Raw genomic sequence first — 27,265 nt, forward strand, 5'->3', positions numbered from 1 at the left:
TTTGGAAGAAAGAACCAGTATTACATTTAAGGTAACTTTCCAATCCTTCATTGTGTTTCAAAATGTACTGGAAAAAATGCCTTGTGAAAAAGCAAACTGGCTTTGGAAAGAAATAACTGATTTGTTATTTTGCCTCTTCTACTTCTGAGCACCATTACGGTACTCTGTACTTTTCAATTGGAAGTCTGTCCTTGTGCTGTTGGGTCCTCTTTGTTTAACTTGTTTGATGAAACTTATTAGAGCCTCGTGATTGGGGGCACTCTGTAAATAAGAGATTATTATTTTAGATTGCCAACTTGAAGGGCCTTCACGAATCTGTCTGTAAGTAAACGGCCTTGAATAATTCAGTCAGTTATGCCAAACAAACAAAGAATGATTGATTGATACTTAGATGTGGCCTAAAATATTCCAAAATTGCAGCTTTTAAGACAATTTGTACTGGAGGAGCTCAGTGCTAATGAGGGCAAATTTACCAAGATCTATGACGAAAGGTCCTGATTTGAGGAAAGCTTTCTGCAGGTTTAGGTTATCAAGAAATTGAAACAGCGTAGCTCCAAACAGCAAAGCATCACTTACTTTGTCTTTACATTTGCCTTTTCTAATTGAATTTATCGCACCACTGTATTTCCTCTAGAAAATGTATTGTTTTAAAATTACCATTTCAGTTCTATTACTCAAAGCCCTCCCTTCTAATGCTTTCTGACAGTTATCCACATAATGAACCATAATGAAATGATGAGCAATCTTCAGTGGAAACCCTATGTGGATCCCAGTGGTGCTGTGTGACTGCATTGTTAACATTTGAATGCAAATTAAAATAACATCGTCCTTACTTGTTTCCAAGGTCAGGAGAAGAGAGAGACTTTTTTCTTTTTCTTTTTTTTTTTTTTTTCCGCGGTACGCAGGCCTCTCACCATTGTGGCCTTTCCCCGTTGCGGAGCACAGGCTCCGGACGCACAGGCTCAGCGGCCATGGCTCACGGGCCCAGCCGCTCCGCGGCATGTGGGATCCTCCCGGACCGGGGCACGAACCCGCGTCCCCTGCATCGGCAGGCGGACTCTCAACCACTGTGACACCAGGAAAGCCCTTTTTTCATTTTTTAAGTGCTTTAATTTTGGAAATCTCATATCCATTTTTCAACAAGCCCTTGAAGGTTCCACTGATGTTCATCTCTGCCCCAAAGACTTACATGCTTAACAGTCCAGCTAAGGGATTTTGGAAGGGATGTCTAACAGGAGACTTTGATGTTATAAACCACAGGATAAAAGGTAGCTATCGGTTTCAAGTACACTACGTTTCTTCCCCACCCAAAAGCATATTTCTTTTTGCTTTGGAACTGCAAGTAACGAATAATATAATGATGGAAGGAAGGACGTTCTGTGCAATTGATCAATGAGAGTGTAATTGGCTCTGGTGACAGACTAGTTAGTGGAAGAGTGAGACTAAAGGCCAAAGATTCCTAAAGTTTTGTTCACGAAAGTGTTTCAGAAGATCCATTGGTTGATCCCTAACCACTTCACATTTTATTGTCTATGTTATCAATCCTTTTTTGAGAACATACTTTTATGAAAATTCTTGAATCTAAGTTTGGTTATTTCATGTGATTTATAAAATTTGCAATATTAGAGTGTAGTTTCATACTGCATTCCATAGGACAAAAAGTCAATTAAGACACCAACTCCCCCTTTTCCAGATCCTGTGACGTAGTTTTTAAGGCAGAACATACGGTCCCACTGCCTGTTAAGCCAGCTGATAGGCCACCAAATGTGCCTGTCCTCTGGACCATGAAAACTGATCAAAACAACCAAAGCCATTTTCATGATTCAGACGCAGCCTTCCACCCATTCCATTTTTAGGCTGCATCTTTAGTTAGATCTCTAGTTCAAGGTCTGACATCAGTTAGTGAGTAAACCACATCCTTGTTTCTTCCTTTTAAGTTATCTTTCAGCCTTTTGACTGTGAATAGAAACAATTACCTCTAAAGAACCCCAGTGCGTGATTCTGGTCTAAAGACCGTTAAGGATATAAGGGGAAAAAAGCATCAAGTGTGCTTAATGGAAAGCACTAGACAGACCCCAGGCTGATCACTTGCCATTTGGTAAAATTTTAAAAGTTCTAAGGTATTCAATAAAGATCAGATATCAGCTCGTTGAGTTATTTTTCAAAAATGCTACTTTGGCCTCAGCATTGTCCTCCAACCTTATTCTAGCTTTATGTAGATAAGCAGTCCAATGTGGACATTTTATCGGGATTAATAGTACAATGTGGATTCGGCCGAAAAATGCATATGTTTGAGGAACACGAATGTGTGCCCAAGTGAAAGACTTGACTCTTCTGCCAGCGTCATTTAGCCAGGTTATTACAATTTTTCCACCACCATGAATAATTAAGGATGGCTTGTTATCACCCGAGCCCCGTCATCTCTGGATAGCACTTTTGACACGACTCCTGGAAGTCCTACAGTGGCTGTGCACAGCATGCTTCTGTGAAACAAGGTCAATTAGACACTTTCCTGAGATCCCCTGGGGTGAGAAGTGGATGCCTTCTCTGCTATCAGCATTTTGATTTTCCTGTCATGGCTGACTCTTGCTCTACATGCCGTCTACAGCTCGGCAGAAGATGGACTGAGGGGAGAGGCCTGTTGCATAGATAGAATTGCCCCCCACCCTCCCATGACCTTCCACCCAGGAAAGCATCTTTAACAAAAACTCCTACTCTTGAGTGGAATGTAGGAACCAGGCAGAGAGGACAGAGCACCATCGGGGAGGTAATGCCAGCGAACTTCAGCCTGAAGGGCAGGGCAGCCAGGAGAAATGTGAGAACACTCCAGCTGGGTCCACAAAGAATTCGTAGATATGCTTCATTTTTCCTTTGAATTGTCCGTATCTCTGGGAAGGGGGTCATTTTAGCCTTTGAATCAGGCTTTCTGATCCTATCTTCACACATATCTGGCTGTGTGAATTTGGGTGAGTTGCTTCACTTTTCATATCTTAGTTTGGGGTCATCAGATTGCTTGGGGCAACAAATACTGGGGCTTAAATGGGATAAAGGATGAAAAAGGACTTTGCAAGAGATTAATTCACAGGCTAGCTAATTCTAAAGCAAAATACTTAGAAATTTCTTTAAAAAATTACTTTTCGTGGTCTTTCATATTGTAACTTCTTCACGGATAACTGAGAGTTAACTGTATAAAGCACTTCAGCCATAAGCTAGTCATCTTAAAATAAAGAAACTCCACCTGCAATTAACCTAGTAAAGAAAAGACAGATGGTTCCTGGGTGTAGAATAGGAAAAATAGATATACCGAAAAAATAGGTGGTAGCAAACTTTCAGCAAGGAGTTACCTCTACAGGAAACCAAGAATTTTTCGTGACGGTAATAAGTGATTGATGTGTTGGAAGGGTTCTGTTTTTTAATAATGGGCAGTTCTGCTTTGACTCTATTCGTTGTTAAACACATAAACTGCCGCTATAAAAGGTTATGCGCTGTGCATACATCTTGGAAGAGGTGTCCCAGCAGCAGTCTTCGTGTAAACTCACCCACAGCAGCAAAGTCTGAGAGAAGGCAATTAGTAGTGACACGTATATAACTGTCAGGGGGGTTGCATGGGCTCTGTTTCAGAGTCAAAACTTACACACCCCAACTGTTTATTCTGCCTTCTAACCTGTCTTTCAGCTGGAGAGAGATTAACAAAGGCTTATCTGAAGGGTTAGAGGGGTTTACAGCTAAGGCACTGAAGTATTATTGACAGTCCAAAAGTTGTACATGATTAATGAAGCCTTACGAAATGGAACTCAAGACCCGAGGTGCCTCTTCCTCGGAAGCTCTGTCTTGTCCTGGTTGCCTCGGCATTTTAGTAGCATGACAGTAGCGCTTCAAGAAATTGATCATTTAAGAATTATGTTTCTGCCCATGCTCTGGGGGAATGTTTCTTCCATATCCAGAATTAATTTCATGGCACAGGCATTGAATTTTAAAATGGTGATTAAAAATCAGCTAAGTATTAGAAGTGTGTGATAGCTTTGGAAGCTGCTTTATACTTGAGCCTGGCTACTTTGGTTTCCTAGCAGCTATCTCCTAGCCCTGGTTGCAGACTTTTTTTTTTTAAAGCTTTTAGCATGTAATTGCCGTTTTTTCCTCCCCCATCACCTTTGCCTTTTGCGATGTGATATACCGAAGTGCTGTGGCTGTGACGCTTCTGAGTGGTGAGCTGGACTGGGCTTAAAGAATCATCCTTCATTCACTTGTTCAGCAGACATTTAGTAAACATCTACTACACCTTTGGCATTTTTCTAAGGGCTGGAAGATGCTCACAAACCAGAGAAAAGATTCCTGTTCTCATAGAGCTTCTGTTTTAATGGGCATAATAAACAAGATAATGTAAAATTCTCACAAGAAAGAAAAAACAAAGATCATGAGACAGGGTTAAAATAGAGCAAAGGGAAGAATTTCACTTTGCTGAGAGTGGTCAGGTGAGATTTGAGCTGAGACATCCCCCCAGGGGGCGGGGGAGGCGGGGAGGGGGCTGCTCTTGAAGAAGCCAGGGGACAATTCCAGGCACAACTACCAAGTCTAAAGAATTTGAGTTGCAGGTTTAAAGTTTTACTGACAATGTGAGTTTTAAACTTGACTTATTTTTACCCTTTGGTCCTGGAGTCTGCTGGCACTTCAGTTGTTGTAAGTAACAGAAATTTCAGGTTTATGTGGCACATTTCACCTTGCGTCCATATAGATTTAAACCCTTTGGCAGAACCTACTTTTAAATGCATTTCTCAAAGCAGGTTTCCATCATTTGCTGAAATTTCAGTTACTTGCTCTAAGAATAAAGAAGTGAATTTTACCTGACTTGTGACTTTGGAATGGGGTACATAAGGTGCAATTATCCTGACCTAGACTTTCCATGGGGTGGTTTATAACAGACACCCAAGTTCACAATGGAGGTATTTTTGACTTTGGATTTACTGTTGGCTGATCCTTTTTGAACCATTTTATTAAGCCTCCTACAGATTTCATGTGTATTTGTAAAACGTCAGGTTGTCCTAAATGGGCTACTTTAAATCCTGGCATAAGCCATCAAGTATGTTTTCTAAGTTACTCAGGAATTACACTTTAGTCTAATACATGGGAGGGAAGAATTATGATTTGTGGAATTACTGGAATTTTCTTTGATGCTTGGAATATTGCCCTTGTTAAATGTCACATTCATTTAATTTCTCTAGATAGTGTGTGGTTCATTTCTGAAAGCTTGTCTTTTCCCAGAGGAAAACACATGATAGGTTAAGGAAGATCAAGATTTCTTTTATGATGTAACAGGATATGATGCGATAGTCCTTTGCTTCTGCTGTAATTTGGCTACCGTTTCTTGGGGACTTCATACTGTCAAACTCCTGTCAACTGAATGCAAGTTGACATCCCACTAGAAAATAATAATTACCCATTGTAGCACCTTCCACCAGCACCTGCTGTGCGATACAGAAAGTCTTTCACACCCGTGAAGCAAATGGATGTTCATTAAATTTATCCACGGTGGTAAGAAATGCAGAGGCCATTTCTGTCAGAGCAATGAGAAACCCAAAACATAGGCCATAATATTTTCTGTATTTTATTCCTTGCTTAATCAAAGAAAGTAGGTGTAACTTGGACTTCAGAAGCCAGAGTTGTTACCTGACCTGTATAAGTGTGTAAATCAGGGGTGTGATCTCCCTAGATTAGTTCAGAGTATGCTTGAAGTCCCTAGAATTATGTGCAAAATTACGAGTCATCATCTTTATGGGAAGGGAGTGCTTCGCTCCTATCAAAGTCCCTGTAGCAGGGCTTGGGAAACTATGGTCTGAGGGTCAAATTCAGCTGCACTTGTTTTTGCAAATAAAATTTTCTTGGGACACAGTCATATGCATTTGTTTAGGTATCGTCTATGATTGCCTTCAAGGTACCATGCAGAGTTGAACAGTTGCTAGAGAGACCATATAGCCCATAAAGGCTAAAATATTGACTATCTGACCCTTTACAGAGGTTTGTTGAATGTTGTTCTAAAGGATTAGTAAGTTAAGGGTTATTGCCTTTGACTTCTTGTTCTAGTAGTTAAGCTATTACCCATGCCACTAAATTATGTTAAAAATGTGAAAGGCATTCTAAACATGAGAACTTTAAAATAGTTTAGCATGCTAGCCCCATTCTTTGATGCAGGAAGAGACAACCTTAGGCTTATATGTGGATATCAAGCAGGTTTTACAAATAAAACCAAAAATGTAAAGGAAGAATATTTATTATCCCCTTAAATATACTTCAGTATTTGATTGATTTGTATTTTAAAATGTCTTAATTTTGGTCATAAAAGTAAAATTTAAAGAAAAACCATACTTCTATAAAGGCTAATAAGGCAAAGGCCCATGAAGCCGTTAAAATTAACTATCTTCAGAGATAAAGTTTTCCAGAGCTTCATGCCTGAAGAAATCATTCCCTGAAGTCAAGACGGAGGAAGAAAAGTCGTAATAACCAATCCCAAATTAACAAAACTTCAAGTGATGGAGCCCACATTCTGAATTTCCAGCCATACTGGCTGGTTGCGGAGCTAGAAAAACGAGAGGAAAGAGTACTTGCCCTTCCGTCCTCCTGATGCTCACATGGTCCATATTTAACTTCCTTTAGTCTCTTCCTTGCCCCTTTGATTTCCTGCCCCTTCCTTCAACTATCCAGGAGAGTATCAAAATGAATCAGAATATCTTTTTCCTCCCTCCTCTAGAGCAGGTGACAAATACTGGACACAATAAATATTTGTTGAGTGATTGAATGGTTCCGCAGTCCCTCCTAACAGAAGAACCCACCTCTATATGATACATAGCCCTCCCTACTTGTTCCAAAGTATTTTTAAAATGTAGAAAAGAAGAACTTGAATTAAACTAGCTACTCCGAGATACTCGTTTACAGGGCTTAATGGTAATGAATCAGTATGTGAAAAGCTGGCTAGTACAGCCTTATCTCAGAGAAGCTTGTATTAATTCACCAGCTTAAAATAACATTGTAGGTAGAAGGGCAGAAGATGCATTAGAGGACCTTGTTAGTTTTCCATTCATGACTCCTCAAAAGTTTATTGAGCTTGCTCTGAACTAGGAATCATAGGAGATACTGGGAAATGAGGAAGACATCAATTCTTCTCTTGAGGAGCACACAGACTGTGATAGAAACAGATATGTACTGGGTGTCTGATTAGCAAGACCCCTTTACATGTTCCAAACAGAGTAGGAAATAGAAATAATGCCCTGAAATATGGAATAATCTCATAAGCAGGATTACTGCCAGTCCTACATTGAGGCTAGTAGTGGGCAGTTTGGGAAGACATAAAACCCTATAATTCACAGTGACCTGCAGCTACCTGATGTTGGTGCATGCTTGGTACATACGCTGTCAATATGGAGACTAGAAAGTTAAACGGTACGCTTATCCCTATTAGTTATAAATCTCATATTTGAAATTGGAGACATTTAGAGGTGGGCATATATCTGATGAGAAAGGCAGGCATTTGTCAGAAATTTAATTGTTCCTAGGTATCTAGATACGATGCTATTACTGAACCAAGCTTGGGCCTGCTCACCTGACCTGCGGCAAAACCAACCTACCGACACAAGGTTGTGGTGAAGGAAAGTACAGCATTTATTGCCAGGCCCCAAGTGAGGAGAATGGACAGCTAATGCTTTTGAGCTCTCTGATGACTCTCGGGGAAGGGTTTCTAAATACGGTGTGAGGGAGAGTCTCAAGGTAGGTGATCTGCTCGTGCTCAGTTCTCTGATTGGTTGACGGTGAGGTAACAGGGTGATGTTTCGGGGATCTCAGTCATGGACCTTCTGGTTCCAACGGGCCTGGGGTCTAGTGCTTGTGTCAGCATGCAGTTAGCTTCTTTTACCTGATGGGGGTTTTCGTATCTATAGAACAAGTCAAGGTTATGGTTCAGGATATTAACTGTAGCCCTTGAGGAGGAATTAAAGGTCCTTGACTTTGTTTTATGGCTAAACTATTATTATTTTGTCTCGCTTGACTGTTTTCCTTTGTTTCTGCATATTCTCACTTCCCTGATTAAATTTGCTCTTTGGAACTCGGGGAAGGCCTAGGAGGCTAAAGCTTTTCCACACACAAGAGAGAGGGGCCATGGGGATCTGTCCCCAGGAAGGCCCTACAGAGTCCTGCTGGGTTTCAATACTTTAAAAAAAAAGAGTTAAGTTTTTTTCCTTCTGGATGCCTTGTGTTTATTGAGAAAACTCAGTGTTACTCATGTTGCCTGTATTATTCTCTTTAGCCCTCTCTACAGGTAATTATTTTAAGATGCTGCAGTTAAGTATGCCCGTTGGGCCCAGATTGACTTGGCTGTATTAAAGGCCATGCTTTTTTTTTCATTTTCTTGAGAAGAGGATACTTTCTTTTCTGAGGAAGAGATGGCCCTTCCCTATACGTGGAAACACACCTGATGTGTTTACCATCTTTTAATTGGCAAAGTTTCTTTGAAAAGGAAAAACTCAATACAACCACCATTGTGATTTTAATTTATAAAGCAAGTGTGCTTTCCCAGGTTTATGCAGAAGCCAAAATAATCATCTACTAGGTGCACACTTCTATTATTCCTTCCCCCCACCTCAATTCTCTGGCTATAGTCCAATGTGTAAGCTGTTGCTGTGCCCCCACGTAACCATCACTCCTTATGGCAACAAAACATAACACATACGCAGTACAAGTCACCAAACCATTCGTGGAGGCAGCGTTGAACTTGAACTTGCTTAGTTCTAGGTCTTCCGTTGAGCATTTGCCCCAGGGTAGATTCTTTAAGAATCACTGACCCAAGGAAGAAGGCTATTCCGCACTACGTCTTGTTTTCATGCCAGCCCTCCATTTTGAAACCCTGCAGCATCTTTGTATTTTTTTTTCACGTAGCAGCGTTATATCTCTGAGTCCTGTGACCATTTAGTTTTCTGCTCCATTTCTTCTCTGTTTAGACACTGCCATGCCCCGTCCTACATACTAATTACTGACTTTTTGCTTCTGTGCTTGATTCATTGTGTCACATTTTCCCATGTGAAAGTGGACTAGGAACCTTGGCAAGGAGGTTAATGGATTTGAGAGTCACTCTTATTTAACCCTGAAAGTCACAGCAAAATAAGAACCAGTGGCTTGACCCATTTTATGAACCAAGCTGTGGTCAACTTCAGCGGCAGACTAGCAATCAATTTCACATGATGGAAAGAAACATCTACAGAATTTGAACAGGATTGAAGATACACCTTCCCTTTTCCTATCTTTACCTCTCAAACTTTGGCTGAAGCTACTGATTTTGTTGTTATTTTACCTTTAATGTGGAAATAACCCCAGAGTGTGGGAGTCAGTACTTTGGGATTTTAGTTGGACTCTGTCACTAATTAGGTTGCGTGAACTTTCAGTATTGTCAACTCTGCTTTCTGGCTCTCAATTTCCTCATCTATAAAATAAGACTATTTAGCCAAATGATCTTTAACATCTTATCTGGCTCTAGGAGTCTGTGATTTCAAATAGCTCTAATCATTTATTCAAAAAAACATTTACTTAATCCTGTTGTTTTCCATTACTAAGGACCATAGATATAAATTTGGAATCTAAACAAGAAGGAAATTTGTGCTTCCTTTCTGAGGACCTCTGTGGGGGCAATCTTACCTTTAACACAAATTTTACAGCAATGTCTTTCCTTTAAGGTTCCCAGGATGGGGACCAGGTCTTAACACTAAGAGAGAGAGGTGGTCGGTAATTAGTCTCCCAGGGAGATTGGGAGGTCCTGCTTACCTTGTTAAAATAAAGGCTTCGGGCTTCACTGGTGGCGCAGTGGTTGAGAGTCCGCCTGCCGATGCAGGGGACATGGGTTCGTGCCCTGGTCCGGGAAGATCCCAGATGCCGCGGAGCGGCTGGGCCCGTGAGCCATGACCCCGGAGCCTGCGCGTCCGGAGCCTGTGCTCCAGGAGAGGCCACATCACTGTTGTGGGAGAGGCCACAACAGTGTAGAGGCCCTCGTACCGCAAAAATAAATAAATAAATAAAGGCTTCAATTAAGTTGTATAAAGAGAAAAGGAGAGTGAATCACCCTTATTCAATATTATTACCAAAATCCTTTAGCCATTCATCACTGTGAACTAAGTAATAAATACTGAATATGACTCCTTATTCGTAAAAGTTACCTCTTCCAATTCTCTGGCAATGGCTAGTCTGGAACAGTATATTCCGTTATGGTTGACTAGGTAAAGCTTCTCCTGACCTCATGCAGGCTTCCGGTTAACCTCCTTTTTCTGGGGAACATGGACACATTTCCCTGAAAGCAGTCATTACAAATATATTAGAAGTAGAATAGAAACAATAAGCAAGAAGCCTCAGATTGTCACTGAAACTTGCTTTGGCTCTTTTCTTGGAACACCCGATTGGGAAAGAGGAAAGAAAAGAGAGAACCTTCCAATTGTTGCAGTGAGTCAATACTTTTTCCTAGAGTGCAGCAGGTATCTTTTAGACCTTTGGAATCAACTCAGACTAGGAAAATTCCCCCTTTTCTGTTTCACCCTGATTCTTCTCCCTGAAGACAGTTTGTGTCACAACATCTTGGCATAGAGACTAATCTACAGCAAGAATCGAGATGGTTCATCGTGAGTCTGTGGTCTTATTTACCGTTGCTATTTTTAAACCAACCATTTATGTTGTTTGCAATCAGTTCTGTTTCAAAACAGCCACTGCCACCAGACATATTTTGGAAACCTTTGATGTCAGTGGAAATGTGTATCATAAGAAGAGCCTGGTGCAGCCCTGGTCAGTTGAAGGACAGGACATGGGGTCTTAGGAGTCTTTGCACAATCCCTGCCCTGGAGTTGAGATTTCTCAACAACTGTACCTTCGACATCTCTGCAACCAGGTTAAACCAGTTGCTACTTAATTACCCATAAACAGCTTAACTCTCAACTGCCATGTCAGACCGAAGAGGCGCATCTATCCAGGGCGGTTATTTTTATCCCATATTGGTGGCGCATTGTACTGAGGAGTCATCATTTATCTTCAGAAGTGGTGTGTAACTATTAATTTACCAGAGTCCCGCAACAGCCCTCGGAATTAGAAACACGTTCGTATACCCATCTTTCAGATGATTAGACTAAGACTAGATAAGTTATGAGAAAAAAAGCCTGGCCGCTTCAGATGGAACGTCAGGCTTGGAGCCCATTTGATATAGAGTTGTTTCAAGTCTCAGAGTGGCAGTCGATGCTACATTTGTTTGTTCAGGAAGGAGAATGACGCTCACACATACAGCCTTCAATCATATTCCCCCTTTTTTTTTTTTTTTTTTTAATTTTTTTGGCTGCACGGCTCGTGGGATCTTAATTCCCCGACCAGGGACGAAACACGTGCCCGCTGCAGAGAAGACTCCTAAACACTGGACCACCAGGGAATTCCCTATGATATTGCTCTTTTAAAAGATTTTTGCTGGCTTGATTTGTTTTTGGCTTTCTTTGCCAAACAGGACCGTCTTGCTTCTTGTAGCTGCAGAGAAGAATATAAGCTCCAAGAGATTCCAGAGGCTAGTTTCAGTTCTTGGTGTGATGGTATGTTTTGTTTGTTTCTTTCTTTTTCCAGGTCCACCATCTGCTCCTCTAAACTTGATTTCAAATGTCAACGAGACTTCAGTGAACTTGGAATGGAGCAGTCCTCAGAACACGGGCGGCCGCCAGGACATTTCCTACAACGTCGTGTGCAAGAAATGTGGAACAGGTGACTCCAGCAAGTGCCGACCCTGCGGAAGTGGGGTCCACTACACCCCACAGCAGAACGGACTGAAGTCCACCAAGGTCTCCATCACTGACCTCCTGGCTCATACCAACTACACGTTTGAAATCTGGGCAGTGAATGGCGTATCCAAGTATAACCCTAGCCCAGACCAATCTGTGTCCGTCACTGTGACCACCAACCAAGCAGGTAGGGATTGGCTCCACTTTATCGTTTATCTAAACATTTATGGAGAAAGAGCTTGTGTTGATATCCATGAAGGATGCTGAAGTTCTCCAGTTGAAGAAGAACTACAGGGATCTAGTCATAAACCTGTGAGCTGCATTATAATACAAAAGATACTGAGAAGGATGTTTATTCATTCAGCGATATTTTTTTGGATACCAACTGTGTAACATGCATTGTACTAGGTGGTGGAGATTAAATGAAGGCTAAGACAGTGTCTGGTTGAAAACAGATGACATTGGGTTGGGTCATTCCATGCTAGACTTCTCATGTAAGGGATGCGTCTTGGCCATTTTAATCACAAGGTCATGGTCAGATATCAGCACATTTACATATTATTTAGGAATGTAAAGTTGGTTTTTACCAACACAGAGTGCTATATTGGCGTTTGCTGTATTTTCCAACAACAGCATTAGTGGATGTAGTTTTGATCTTGTTTTTTTATTTTAAAAATTAAAAAATAACTGATACGGGTCTTTATTGGAATCACCAGGTGGTAAGCCTGTGAACGATGAATGGTTTAATGGGTAGCTTGCTCTGCGTGGTTGACAAAATGTTCCTTCAAACACATGCTACTTTTGTAGCCACTTTCATAGTTAAATTCACACTTGACAGGTGGAGGAGGAGAGTTAATTTGCCTTGTTTCCTGCCTCACTTTCCTCTTCTAATTCAGATGACTGGAAAGCATTTTCTGTTCATGGAGAGTTTCTGCTGGGGTAATTGCAGAACTGTTATCCAATCTTGAATATCAGGTATTCTGAAGTGTGAATTAGAATCTAGATTTCTAGGCTCTGCTCCTGACCCACTTACTCCCATTCTTCCCCCAAAGAAGTTTCCACACTTTCTCATGATAATTTTCCATTCTGGATTTCTACCACATGTTTCACATTGCCACCTCCGTGTTATTTATTTCTGGGGATTTAAAGGGGAGGAGGAAAAAAGGACTGTGGTTTATCCTTTTGTGAAGCTCTTAAGAACAACCCACTTCATCAGAAAAGGATCATAAATTGCCAACAGCCCTATCGCCTCTTAGTGCACTGCTCCCTTAGATGAGAGTTTCAGTAAGTGCACTCAATAGTTAAGTAAAATATATCTGACCTGATTGACTCCATAGTGAGAAGTATTCCAGTATCCCAATCCAAAGTCATTCTTTTTCCACTTTTCCCCGAACTCGCTAGAATAAATAGAAAGTTAAGACTGAGGGAAGATTTTGAATTGGTGCTAGACTGACAGATCTTCCCAGAAGGTAGTTTCAGTCACACAGATGTGACCAATCTTTAAAAATATGTGGTGTGAACAGATCCTCTGGTTATGTTTTTGCCTTTTATTTCTGCACTTCTAGGATGTGAACACTGTTGTGGTCATCGCTTTTATTTCTCTACAAAGGCTAGTATGATTTAGGAGGTTTTGGAGTTTTTTTTAAATTATTTTTTAAATTAATTAATTAATTAATCTACTTTTGGCTGCTTTGGGTCTTCGTTGCTGCACTTGAGCTTCTCATTGCGGTTGCTTCCCTTGTTGTGGAGCACGGGCTCTAGGCGCATGGGCTTCAGTAGTTGTGGCATGTGGGCTCAGCAGTTGTGGCTCATGGCTGTAGAGCGCAGGCTCAGTAGTTGTGGCGCACGGGCTCAGTTGCTCCGCGGCATGTGGGATCTTCCCGGACCAGGGCTCGAACCTGTGTCCCCTGTATTGGCAGGCAGATTCCTAATCACTGTGCCACCAGGGAAACCCAATTTAGGAGGTTTTGATAGCATCACAAGGACTCTGTGAATGCCAGCTTTTTATTAGTTGTCTTTTGGAAGAAGGCAATGGGAATATTGCACTAGGTCTTGGAAACCTAGGATGTTGAGTGTCTCTGAGTTACAGGGAGCCAAGAAGGTGCAGAGTGGTCTTTGCACCCCTAGAGAATCTGGTTTATGATTCAATCAATATTCTTATGTTCAGCACCCCCGTATTCTTCCGGCTATCCTCCAGTACATCACTACTTTGTGTTCTTAATGGAATTAAAACTAGGAATGGACCTTTGAAGCCTCAGCTGTACAAGGTGAAGTCATTCTCTTTGGCAAAGTGTAGCCTTTGGGAGATGTGCTGAGGACAGGCTTGGTTCCCACAGATTTTGTGGGGAGACTTCTCTGACTCTGTATATTTAAAGATTTAAGCCGCAAGGGACTATGTCAACCCCTACCAAGCCAGAAGGCACAAAGAACACAAGGAAGACAGGCCAGAAATCCTCCAGAAGAAGAAAATGTGCAAAACATTATGCCTGGGGAAGGAAACAAAGTCAAAGTTTTATTTAAAAAGTAGGTGTAATTCTTCTAGATCTAGAGAAATGGTGGACAGGGAATTCCTCTGACACAATGAGGTTTTTTCTCTGACACGGCGAGCAGTCCTGCCAGGAGGTTTGCTGAATAGGACAAAATTCCAGCTCCTTATTTTAATTTTCGTAAAGGGTAATGCTGGGAAGCTGTTCAAAATTAAAAATAAATCTTTCAATAAGGAGACCTCCTATGTGGCCAGCCAGAAGGCTACTGCTTAGCAGAGAGTCGTATGTGTGCACAGTGCCGCCTCGTCATCCCACAGCGATTTGGAGTTCACCAGTTCAAAATCATCGGGATGGTTTATCTTTGACTAACAAACCTTTTCTTCATAGTAGTGCAGATTAATAATGTAGGCCAAAATTCTGGATGAATGTAGCAACCATAAACTCTATCAAAGTTCCCCTATACATATTTACGTACACACAATTATATTCTAATTGCTGTTGTTCTGCATTTCATTAAATTAAATTCCTTAGGGACCTCTATAGGGAATGAAGTCTCACTCTATAAGGAATACATTGAATAAATGAATGTTAGCTTTAACCACCTGGAGGCCACCAAGTTTCATGGCTCTGCATTTTTGCTCTGTTTTCACAGGGTCCTTTCTCTCACCGGTGGTAGCATATTTAAAAACAAATACAAAACCTAGAATTCCTGGTTTTATCATCACCACCTCTGAGACCGTCACAGTTGAACAGCACCGTGAAGGTGAAACTCACCTAAGCTCGTATCAGAGCCAGCACTTGAACTTGGGGAGAATCCTGCCCCCAAAAGGAGAAAGTTGCTTTCTTTTAAAATTATGAGATACTTAATAGCATTCCTGTAGTCAGCTTGGCATCTCCCCATTTGTGAGACCAGACTCTGAGTATCTGAGCCTGGAGATGGGGGTCTAACTGGGCTTTGATCATGCAGTTGTGGGATGCGGTGTGAATGGGCCAGTGTTCTCACGTGGTTATTTAAACCATTCTAACCCCAATCTTACAGTTGGTGTCTTAAGGAGCTAATAACACCCCTTTCCTCCCCTCCTGAGTTCAAACCCAACTGACACAGAAGACAAGACAGAGGGAACTCAGAGTGCCAGCTTTATTGCCGAACAGCTGATGAAAGGATGTGAGCTTTGTATCTCTAGCCAAAAGGGCTGGATCTGGTGACACGGCCCCAGTGGCACCCAGGGACAGTGTAATCCAGCTGGCTGACTGCAGGCTCCTTCCCAGGACAGAGCCTGCTCTGCTCAGGTCACCCGAATGTCTACGACTTCTCCCAGATCCTCTTCCTAAGCCTCCACCCGCACCCCAGGCCAAGAGCGTGAAGTAGAGGCGAGGAGAAGGCAAGGATAGGGGGGCTTCAGCAGAAGTAGCCCCGGAGGAAAACATCGGACAAGGAAAATGGATGTTCTCCCTACACTTACTTTCCTCCATTGCAGTCCAAACGGAACAAAATGAGAATCCCTTGAAAACTCTTTCTCCTTCCTCCATCTTCCATCTTTTGTTTTGGAAGAGACGGTGTTTGTTCCGTCTTTTGTTTAGGAAGAGATGGTTTTGATGCTTATGAAAAAGGAATAAGCAGACCGCTGGGTGATTTGTTTTCTAGATGACTTTCCTTCAGTTTACTTTTACTTAAGTGGACCATCTCAGGGAAATGAATGCAGGATGTGTGTCTAGGAGAGAGAAATGCTGTATAAATGAAACAACGTTTTCCTGACCAAGCAACAAAACTGTGGCTTTTTGCTAGAAATGCTGTGATGGCAGCCGGCAGTAGACCTTAATCACCCAACCAGTTTTCACTCTGCACCCCCTAAACCTCCCCCAACACCTGTCTCCCAGCTCTGGGGCTGGACCAAACTCTAGGTTCTTTTGTTTGTTTTAAATCGTGATGAACCCCTATGGCTGATACTCTCTACTTACCCCAAGGTGCACCCAGGACAGATATAACATTTTGACTTTTACTTTGCATATGATGCTGTTCTAGATGCTTTACGATGAAATACGTCTGATCATCTCTCTTTAGCACGGATGTCATGTCCTAGTGACAAAACATCTTTAACACGCTGGGTTTGGACAAGTTCAGATATTCAGTGGGTTACATAATTATCTGAACCTAGCTAATCTCTAAGATCTTTTCCAATTTTAAAATTCTGTGATTCCAGGAATATACCCATGAGCAATGAAGTATGGGCTTGAAGTAGGGCTTCATTTCCATATGTTGTTCAGAAACTGGCTCTTAAGGCAATTCCAAGAGTGGGAAAACCTTCCAAAAATGCTTCAGCAGAATTATCAGAATGCATCTGAATCCTGCCTCTCCTCCATCCTTTCAAGCTGTTCTTCTAGGCTAGGTGTTCCACACCCCTCCCCAAACATTAGGCAACGCTGGGTGACATTTTTTGGTTGTCAAAACTAGGAGGATGGGGAGTGCTATTGCATCTGCTGGGTCAAGTCTAGGGATGCTGCTAAACATCCTAGAATGCACAGGACTGCCCCACGACAAAGTATCTGGTCTGAAAAGTCCATAGTGCCAAGATGGAGAAACTCTGCTCTAGTGCCATGCTTGAAAACCAGATTTTATGACTTCATAGCAATGCCCACCTTCTCAGAGTTCCATCCCCCAACCTGTCTTTGTTTGGTTCCATCGCTCCATGCTGGGAACACAGGGCTCACAGCACTATTCTCAGAGGATAGACAGTTATAAAAGGCCCTCTGGGGCCTCTTGTGAAGAATCCTAGTTGCTTTGTCATCAGATGAATTGGTGCTGCTTGTCAGACTGGCCTTGTTCCCTAGGATGGATCATTAAGAAAACTGCAAGAAAAAAAGAAAAGAAAAGAAAACTGCAAGAAAATGCCACATTGACGATAAAGTGGCAGGAACCTCATTGTAATGCCACTGCATAGCACAGATATTCAATACCCATCTGTTGATTAACACATTTATTTACAGTAAAAACAATCAGTGAATGTTCTTTGTCAAGTAGTGATAAAGTTAATAAAACCAAAATAATGAGAAGAGAAAAGAAAATAACTAAGTACAAGAGGCATTCTGTCTTTTATTACTCAACTGTTAAGTTCCCATTCTCTCTTTCTTGGCTGTCTTTTAATTAGACATAGTATGTTATTTGAGTGGGATAATGGGGAACGGTGGGAATTCTCATCCCCACTGGGTATAATTGCTACTTGTCTTCTAGATGGTAAGAGGACAGCTTCAAGGAGATGTTGGAAGAAAGGGAAACATCTTAGAGCAATTGTGTTAAGCAGTGCGCTCCAGGCATGGTAGAGTGGGGCAGGTTTGGTGGAGTCTGAAGCTTAGACAATTTTTGTGTGATTTCAGAAAAAGACCTACAAATCTACACATATCAAATGAAGAATCAAGCTTTGGAAAGGGCCCATGCAAGCTTCCTTAGCTTCAATATATAAAATCCTGCCTCTTAGTTTTATGGGACTATTGTGTAATTATGCCTAAAAGTGCAAAGAAACAAGAAGAAAGTAGAGATTGCAAGAAGTCCGGTTTGGCTTAATAGGAAAGGTGATGTAGTGCAAGGGTTATACTGGAGTGGTTCTGGCCTATAGCTGGTGGGGAGGGACAGTGCTGCGTGGACCTCAAGTGTGGTTTGAGATCAAATTAACAAGCAGAAAGCACAAGCAGAATGGTAACAGGTTGCTAAACCCAAATGAGATGTGAAGGATCTGGATTTCCTATAAGCTTAAACAGGAAGGAGCAGATCGAGGAAATATCTGTTGATATTTTTGAGGGACAAATATCTGGCTTCTGTTAGTGCTTTAGAGCAGGGGTTGGCAAACCAGAGCCCCAATCCTGATCCCCCGCTTTGAAACCCCCTAAGAATGTTTTTTTCTATTTCTAAAGGGCTGAAAATAATCAAAAAATAATATTTTGTGAGATTTGGAAATTATATAAAATTCAAATGTCAGCGTCTGTAAAGAAGTTTTATTGGAACAAAGGCCCACTTACCTGTGTGTATGTGTTGCCTAAGACTGCTTTCCCAGAACCACAGCAGAGTGGAGTTCCTTTGGCAGAGTTGCCTGCACAGCAAACATATTCACCATCTAGATCTCTCCAGAAAAAGTTTGCCATTCCCTGCTCTGGAGTACTAAATCAAAAGAGGACGACATTGCAGCATGCAACTCTGCATTTGTAAAGCAAAAGCAGCCGTAGACAATATGTAAATGGGCGTGGCTGTGTCCCAATAAAACGTTATTTACAAAATCAGGCCCTGGGCCAGAGCCAGTCCTTGAGCTGGGAGGTAACTGGCTTTAGGGTCCATGTTCTTAACCATTACCCACATCACATCAGCCTATTTAATCCTCACAGGTTTATAGTGAAGATCAAATGTGAAATCACATGCCCAGCTTCTAGCAGGTATCCAATTAACATTGCCTTAAAAAAAGTTTAAACTCAGTATTTGGAAATCTTACTTCAAATTGTTACCCCTCTAGTTGGAAAGGACCAATGAGAAGAGGTTGAAATGCTGGTGTCATTTGTCAGAAACTACTCCGGCAAAGGATGGGATGGATTGACATTTAGGTTCATCTCACATTGGAAACAATTTTGATATTTAGCAAGACAGCTTCTTTCTAGAGGTTTTGACTCTATGAACAAGATTTCACAAAAATAATTAGGATTTCAAACACGCCTTGACTTTCTTGTACCACAGATCTTTTCCCAATGACATCAGGTTTTTTTTTTTTAACATCTTTATTGGAGTATAATTGCTTGACAATGGTGTGTTAGTTTCTGCTTTACAACACTCAGGTTTAAATATAGAATGTGGCACATGCCGGAGGGACTGTTCTGAGGGGGCAGTGTTCCGGTTCTCTTGAAAACATGCATTCTTAGCACTGCTGTATGGTTCCTAGATACTGGCAGCATTTTTTAAAATAATCATCTGTGCTGCTTTTTAAGGTTGCTTCCTCACTGAGATGATGTCTCGTTTGCCTTTGATCTCAAAAAAGTGATGTTTTTTTTTCTTACTCCTAAGAAATGTAAAGGAAGAACACATGATGAAACTAGTGAAGTCTTTAAGTCAGAAATCTTTCTAAAGACACATTTTAAAATTCTTCAAACAAATTGTAAGCAATTCCATTGAGAAATTTTGCTGAAAAGTTGTTTGTACATCCTCAACGGTTGGTATGCAATCGTTAGGACCTCTAAGGTGGAAGCCGGTTGGAGAGTCCTTTCTGTGCCGGGGTCGTTATAGGCCTAAACAAGCACACAGTGGGCTTCCGAGAAGCCAGGCTGTGGTTTTCTCATTAACAGCTCTGATCCAGCCATGGGCTCCTGGTTTAATTTCGTAATGCCTAGGAAATATACATTTAAAAAATATGCAGTACAATTTTTTTTAAAAAAGAGAACAGTCTCTTGATTCTAACTTTATACATAAAATAATTTCATGCCTGTGGAATATTGTTGCCACCCCGATAATTATTACACATGCTCACTAATTATGATCACGAAGAATAAAATAAACCGGTAGATAGACAACGGTACAGCTTCTTGTGCGTGGCACCAGGGTCCCAGAATTTGTATTCAGGGTGGGTGCCACAGTCCCGGTGGGGAAAAAAAATAAAAAGCCTTCCAAAAGAACCTACTGAATTATCCAGCTTCAAGGTTGACTGAACAGCACGGACAAATAGTATGTCTGTAGAGCCTAGTGGTAATTACTGCATATACATAAAAAGTGGGTTGCATTTTTAAAGAGGTGAATATTTCACTCTAAGAAAATGAAAGTTTTATTTACACACCCAGAACTGAGAGCGCTATTCTTCCTAATTCTTTTCCCTTCACTCCTACATAAGTATACACACATGTTCATTTGTGAGAAGGGAGATCAGTTCACCAGCGTTCACCCTAAACGCTTGACAGTCTTAATGCTGATTTGCTTTTCATTCCTTAGTGTTATACTTGTTCCTTCGGACACCACGGCCAACTTTTACACCCTACGGAGAAGCCATCGAGAGATTTGAAAAATAACTACTGAGATGAGAAATGAATAGCGCAGGGCTAGCAAAGGTTCTGGATGAGCTTCTAAATTGTCTAGTTGTCACTCCAGCTGGCTGAATGAACGGCTGTCTCCTCAGAGGAGCCAGAAGAGACTCTGTAGGGTCCAGTTTGCAACTAAACATCAACAAAAAGATCCAGAGAAGCTTCTATCAAAGCTTCACTCACCCCATACTGATGTCTTTAAAGAGTTGTTTTCTTTAAACACGGGGAAAACCAAGAGCCGTGCTGCAGGACTAATCCTGCATTGAGAGATCTTAAATCTGCAGAGACTATTAAAACACCTGTCCCTGCTGTACAGAGCCTTCTCTGAAACTCAGTGGCCGTGTGCTGCTTTCATGCTGGTGTACAGCAAGAGAGCATTTTCTGTGTTTCCTTCAGGTAGACTCGAGAGGATTTCTTTTAGGTTTTACACTTTAAATCTGTCAAGATAGGCATACCTTACGTAGCTATTTCTATGAGTATTAAAAATATATTTTTAATGGATGGTCCCCCTCTGTCTACCTTTCACCCCCAAGACACACACAGGCGGGCGCACACACACAAATGTTTTCCTCCTTGGCTTGTGCCAGAAGAATGGAAAAGTTTCCATTGGTTGCCCCAAAACTGCAGTAACAGAAACAGAGAGATGGTGCCACACATCACTTGCCTCGTGAATACCGTGGCTTTCATTGGGAAAGGTCACTAATGATTGTGGTCGCACATGTGAAGGTTGGTACCCCAGAGTGCTGGAATCTAGCTGAACAGTCAGTCAAATGGCTGCCAATATAGACCCATAGCTGAAGAAACAGCTCTGACATTAAATTCCTTCTTTCCCTGTTCTGATAGATTGGTCAGCCCACCCAGGAGGAGCTCTGCTGTGGCTCTCCTGTGCTTTATGACAAAGCGCGAGAGCTACTCTCTAAAACATAATCTATCTAAAATATCTTATGGGGAAAATGGTAGGGATTTGCCACCCTTCTTGGAAGGGAAGGGGAGAGGAAGAACAAGAGGAAGGGTGGGCCACTCCTTTTTGCCTGGCATCTTCTAAATGATAATCTATGTACATGAATTTCTCAGGCAGTTTGGTCAAAAAGCCTCTTTGATGAAAGCTGGGGGGTAGCTGAATTGAAAAGTTTCTTATCTAGGAACCTTTTGTGGTGTGTGTGCATACAAACACAACTTCAATGTGTAGCTTCAGCTTCACAGCGGGTGCTAAATAGGGACCCGCCTCCAGCAAGTTTGCTGTGTGTAACAGGCTTGGGTAAGATCCATCCATTGGAACAAGCACTGAAAGGGGCAAGCTCACAGTGGCTCCCTGGAGAGTTGGTGTTGTTTAGGTAAGGTACTGCAAGCTATTAGTCTGCCTCCTGAATCCCACCCCCCCCTTTTCTAAAAAAAAAACACACACACATAATAAGTGTGTATTTTGAGCATAATAGCGTGAAGGTGGATGAGAGCACAGCTTCCTCCATGTCCCTTTATCAAAGCCAGGGCAAACATATAAACAGGCCAGGGATTTTGAATATGCAACTAGCTGAAAGCTTAATCAAGTGTTCCTTCCCCTCTCCAAGATAATCAAGGACTTTTTTCTTTTTATATATGAAAGTTTCAGGTTATCCTAAGCGTTGCTGGAGGAGCCCTTACTTGCATTGAAACCCACTGAATTCGATCCCGATTCTACAGGGCTTCAGGAGAGCAAGGTTTTAGGAAACTTTCTAGGAGGATGCTTTTGGAGGCTTGGGAGTTCTTGTTGCTAACGTCAGCGGTCCCCAACCTTTTTTGGCAGCAGGGACCGGTTTCGTGGAAGACAGTTTTTCCACAGGGGATTGTGGGGGAGGGATGATTCAGGAGGTAAATGCGAGCGATGATGGGAAGCAGCAGATGAAGCTTCGCTCGCTAGCCCGCCGCCCACCTCCTGTTGTGTGGCCCGGTTCCTAACAGGCCGCGGACCTGTAGCGGGGACCAGACCCTGGGGCTGGGGACCCCCTGGCTAACATCATCTCATTTTCCCCATTTAAAATAGGGGTAGGATTGCCATTACAGTATGTAATCGGGACACTTCTTGCTTTGTTTTCCATTGAAAGCAAGAAGTACAAATACAGCAGAATCTTGCCGTACGAACACTGAGTGTCTTTATAACCAGAACAGTGGTCATAGTTTTTAAAAAGCATAAGTTATCTTCACAGCCCTCCTTGCATACATCAATGCTGATTAGCCAACTCATTAAGGCGTGGCTCTAAGAGGCTGGTAATATATTTAAGGAATCTTGATATAATGTAAAAGTGTATTGTTTGGGGAGATAGATAGATGGAAAGCATCTCACTGTTAACTCTTCAAGGGTATAACCTTAACTGTATGAGTTCTTTGGATGATGGCTTTCACTCTTTCTCTTTTCTTCCTTCCTTCCTATTTTAGAACACACACGAAATAACATTCATAAAACTGCTCATGGTGTAATGGAGCCCTGCTCCAACATCTTTCTTAGAGACCACGCTGTGGGACTATTTCTGGGTGAAATGTTGTTCTAATGAGGTCCTTCCGATACTTAAGGTTGATTTCTGGTTGGGGCTAGTGATACTGAATTTTACCCTTCAGCAAGTTGTGTTAGAAAGGCCCCAGTGAGATGCTGTGAACCTCCTAGTTTTAAAAATAATCAGGTCCTAAAACAGTTATAACTTTCCTGATACATTCTTTGTTATTCTTCATGACTACAAAAGTCATCTTGGATTCTCAAGCACAGACCCAGTTCGAGACACCTATTGGCCTTAATAACATTTTAAAACTTCACGTCTCGGTTGTTCTCAGCCTCAGTCTCATAATGCCTATAGGAGTTTAAACTCTGGCACATACAGTTTAGTTTCTAGCTGATACCCCCAAATTAAAACAAAACTAATTCTCTGGTTGGCAATTCCCAAGCTTAAAATTCCGTCTCATAAATTATGCTCTTTTTTTTTTTTAAACCTCTATCATAGCTTTCAAAAGAATTGCCAAAAAGATAGTTTCAAATAGGAGGGCTGCAAGAATACCATTTCATTGCTACATTTTTGGAGAGCATAGCATGTGGTGACCGTTTATATATGAAGCATTTTTAAAACACGCTGGTTGTAATTTAACCCCAAGGTCTCTGTATTTCTACCCTCCCCTTACCAGTCACTTCTCGGTGCTTGTCTATATAGCCAGCAAGAAACTGAACGAGAAAGGTTTGGCTACAAATAAAACGAAGGCTTCCTTAGGTAGTATTAAACCCCAGTTCCTCAGCATGCTATGGTTCGTGGATATTGTCCCCTGAGTACGATTCTCTGTGTTCAGAACTTTCCCAGACTTCCATATAGTGAAACCAAACTGAAAATAAGATGGAGAGCCTCAGTACTTCACCTGATTGGTCTACTTCCTGTTTCTCTCTCTGTCTCTCTTTCTACTTGTAACCTTCAAGTTCACCATCCATGGCCATCACTTCTCAGTATTTAGCCATTGTTCTTTCAGCCAAGCAACATTTGGACTTGGAAAAGTTCCGAGTAGCATACAACACATAGATTTGCAACCAAAATTGTGTTGGAATGTTTCCTCTGCCTACCTCATCCTGTCAGGGATCATCTGTAGCCTATAATTTCATGCTCCACTTTATTCTTTGTCAGATATTTTTCATCTCTGTTTTTTTCTCTTTTCTGCCTATGTGTTTCAAAATGCAATAACAGAAAGAAAGATGAGTTACTAAAAAGTAATTTCAAAGATAAAAATAACAATGGCTCGTGAAAATGCTTACCATTTATGGAGCTTATATACTCAATTTAGGGTCGCCATGACTTTATTTTTGAGCAGCTCATGAGGTCTTTTAAAATAACCATTTGGAAGAATAGGTATCCTGTTCCAGCTGTATATGTGATGGGGAATTGGATGGCTCAGGAAATGACTAATGGGACTCTGGACCTTTCTGTCTTTAAGTCATCTTCTTGTATCTGGACTGCATCATAAGTGGTCCAAGGCCTGACCATCTGGCAGCCACTGAATGGCTATGGTAATGGAATTGGTCTCAGGCCAGGTCTTAGTCGACAGGTGTTCACATCATAAGTGACACTAATTGACTTCCTGTCTTTCAACTTGGAAGACAGTGGACTGTCACTGAGACAGTGATGGGGAAGGAGTTATTCATGACATATTCAGGCTCCATTGAAAGCCAAGGAATTCAGTACCTTGAGCTGGCACCAACCTGGCACCTTGCAGATAGTGTACTTGTCTCTTACGGGTTCCATTAACCTCAGAAATAAAAAATAAGAATCTAATTGCAACAGACTTGCCATAACTCAGAATGGCGAATGCTGTTTTTCTGAGGTTACGTGAGCCTCATGTGTTGAGGCTTTTTCTCTTTATTTTGTATTAATTAGGTGCCTCCTATGAAAATTTTATATAAGGATGAAAAAAAGAAATTGGATTCTTGGCCTGTATGATGGTATCAGTCAGGCTATCTTCTTTTATTCTGTAATTTTTTTCTTTGTTTGTTTTGGGGTTGATTGCCAGGTCACTTATTCACAGCAAATGATATGGATGATACCCTTTGATGGAGAATTAATAAGGCTATCTTAAATGCCTTTGTGAACTGGAAACCAATGTGAAGACGTAACTTTGAGGCTTTCATTAACATAAATTTCAAAGCGTAGAATTCAAGGGGCTTCATCCAACACATACCCTTTTCTGTTGTTCCAGGTATCTGAAGCATAATTTATTCACTGTCACTGGGGCCATGACCTGAGGGTGACTTGGCCTGACTTGGAGGAGATTATTAGTATTATTTGTATTAGCGTTATTAATATTTTGTTCCTTGAATTTTCCTAGGTTTATCTAAGGGCTTTTTTTGTAAACTCCGCAGACAATTTGGATATCCCTGTAGCAAGTGGCAAAGCCATACTCCTGAATTAGTTATCACACTTAAAAGTCAAGATGACAACAGCCTCAGTGGATCTATTTATTGAAGCAGACAGCCTCTTTTAGCAGAATGATCAATGTCTTACCTCTTTCTGAAAGGCTTTTCAGGCACAGGAAATCGTCAAGCATCTGATAGAGAGTAATGAACAAGGCTTTTTATTGGTCAGTTTCTGGAGTAGGCTTTTAAGCATTTCTGCCTGTAAATGTAGAAACCTGAGTGTGAAAGTAAAAGGCAAGAGCAAAGATTTACTGGGTGCATCTATCATCCTGGCTTTTAGAGTCTTTGTGATTAATACATCTTTAATTGGGGACTGATCTAGATGCCTTGAATGTCAGAAAGCTAAATGTTACAGCATTGTCTCATTGGTTCCTAACGCAGCAGGACGATTAGCAGCTGTCTGAGTAACAAAAGAACCTGAAGCCCACAGCACAGCTTTTATTTTCCAGATTTGGAATGCCTGAAGCTCTCCAGTGGAGCTGACAGCTAAAGGAACAGAAACCTTCGTTCACAGCAGCTAATCCTTTTCCGCTCTCTGTGCTGTATTTCTGCTCAATAGGAGAAGACTTTTCCTTGACACCATCCTTCATATTCCAGATTAATTTCAGAGGGCATTGTTGGTCATGGAGGGGACTATATTGCCTAGGGCTCTTCATTCTAAGCAAGACACATAAAACAATTTCAGCTAAGAGTTTATATAAGATACTTTCCAACATACTGAGGCGCAATGAGAAGATTCATCTTCCTAGAGGCGTTCAGAGGAAACATATTTATTTAATTTTTTTCTGTTGTTGCTAGATTTACCCTGTTCTCTTATCTTTAAAAGGCTGTCTTGCTCAGACAAATTCTTACAAATCGCCTTCCAGTGGAAAGACTTGTTTTCCTGTTTGCCTCAAACTGGCATTCTTACTTAACAGGAAATACACACTGAATCCTGCCATGTTTCTGTTGGCAAGTGTTGGACTACCCTTGTCAGAACCTGCCAACAGACTTCTTAGTAAGCAAGTAGAAAGTAAAACAAGCAGCTCTCAGACGAAACAGAAGACACAATCGTATTGCATCAGAGACACTCGGGTTCCCCCTAAGTCATTCCCAGTTAATTCTGGGGGGGGGGGGTGGCCTTGGTTTCACATTGAGACATCACTCTCTTGTAATTCTACACTAATGGAATGGCTATCCATGTAGGAATGCTAATTCAAAAGAGTTATTTTGAAAAGAAAAACAGGCATTTAAAGAATGCATTTTCCTTACTGTGGAAAGCAGCAATTGCTGTATGGCTCAGGTATTAAATATAGCGATTAAATAGTTATAAAAGCCCTAATTTGCAAAAATGTGCATCTTTCATGGCACTTTCAGATTTTTGACCCCAGAGGGCTAACTAAAAATTGTGAATGGGTCTTTCTATTATTAATTTTAATATTCCATCTTTTATACTCTTAGCTAACACTTTTATTTGTTCTTTAACCTTTTTATTGAAAAATATATACACATACAGAAAAATAGACATGACAAATGTATCGTCAATGAATTATCGCAAAACAAACATCTCTGTGACCAGCACCCAGGTCAAAGAATAGAAGAACATTGCCAACCTTCCAGAAGCCTGCCTGCCTTTTGCCCCCCACTTCTTCCTTAACTCCAAATACTATTATTTTATTTTGTAATTAAATTTTCAGTTTCAGGTGATTCTCTTCTTAACTCTGTAGGTAGTTCTGAGATGATTCATCACCAAAGCTTTACACTTTGTCTATTAACGGGGATCATGTCTGATTTATCTCTGGATTTCTGGCAACCAACAATGTACATAGATGGCCCTGAACCTAACATATAGCAGACCTAACATTTGCTCTGTTACTGATGCAGCTGATGCTGTGGAAGAAGAGGCCATTTAGCCTTCAAATCTCTAATTTCTTATCAGTGAAAGAAGGGGAGAGACTAGAGGCTTTTACAGATCAGTGGTTGAAAATGTGGGCTCTAGGACCTGACCTTTGAATTCATCACTTACAAGCTACAATTTGGGGCGAGCTGTTCAAACTTTCTTTACCTTGTTT

General features: G+C 41.3%; 1 protein-coding gene across 4 annotated transcripts in view; it reads left to right on the forward strand.

The window, feature by feature from the left end:
- EPHA4 (EPH receptor A4) overlaps positions 1–27,265 on the forward strand; it is a 143,671-nt gene that overhangs the window by 68,819 nt on the left and 47,587 nt on the right. For all 4 annotated transcript variants that reach the window (XR_004350709.1, XR_004350708.1, XM_032637332.1 and 1 more), the window contains one exon: positions 11,620–11,958. Coding sequence is in view for 2 of the 4 variants with exons in the window: in XM_032637332.1 (XP_032493223.1) it covers positions 11,620–11,958 (339 nt within the window). In the remaining 2 variants the exon portion in view is untranslated. The remainder of the gene's footprint in view (positions 1–11,619; positions 11,959–27,265) is intronic.

The sequence above is a fragment of the Phocoena sinus genome, chromosome 7 (assembly GCF_008692025.1).
Source record: "Phocoena sinus isolate mPhoSin1 chromosome 7, mPhoSin1.pri, whole genome shotgun sequence".
Taxonomy (NCBI): Eukaryota; Metazoa; Chordata; class Mammalia; order Artiodactyla; family Phocoenidae; genus Phocoena; species Phocoena sinus.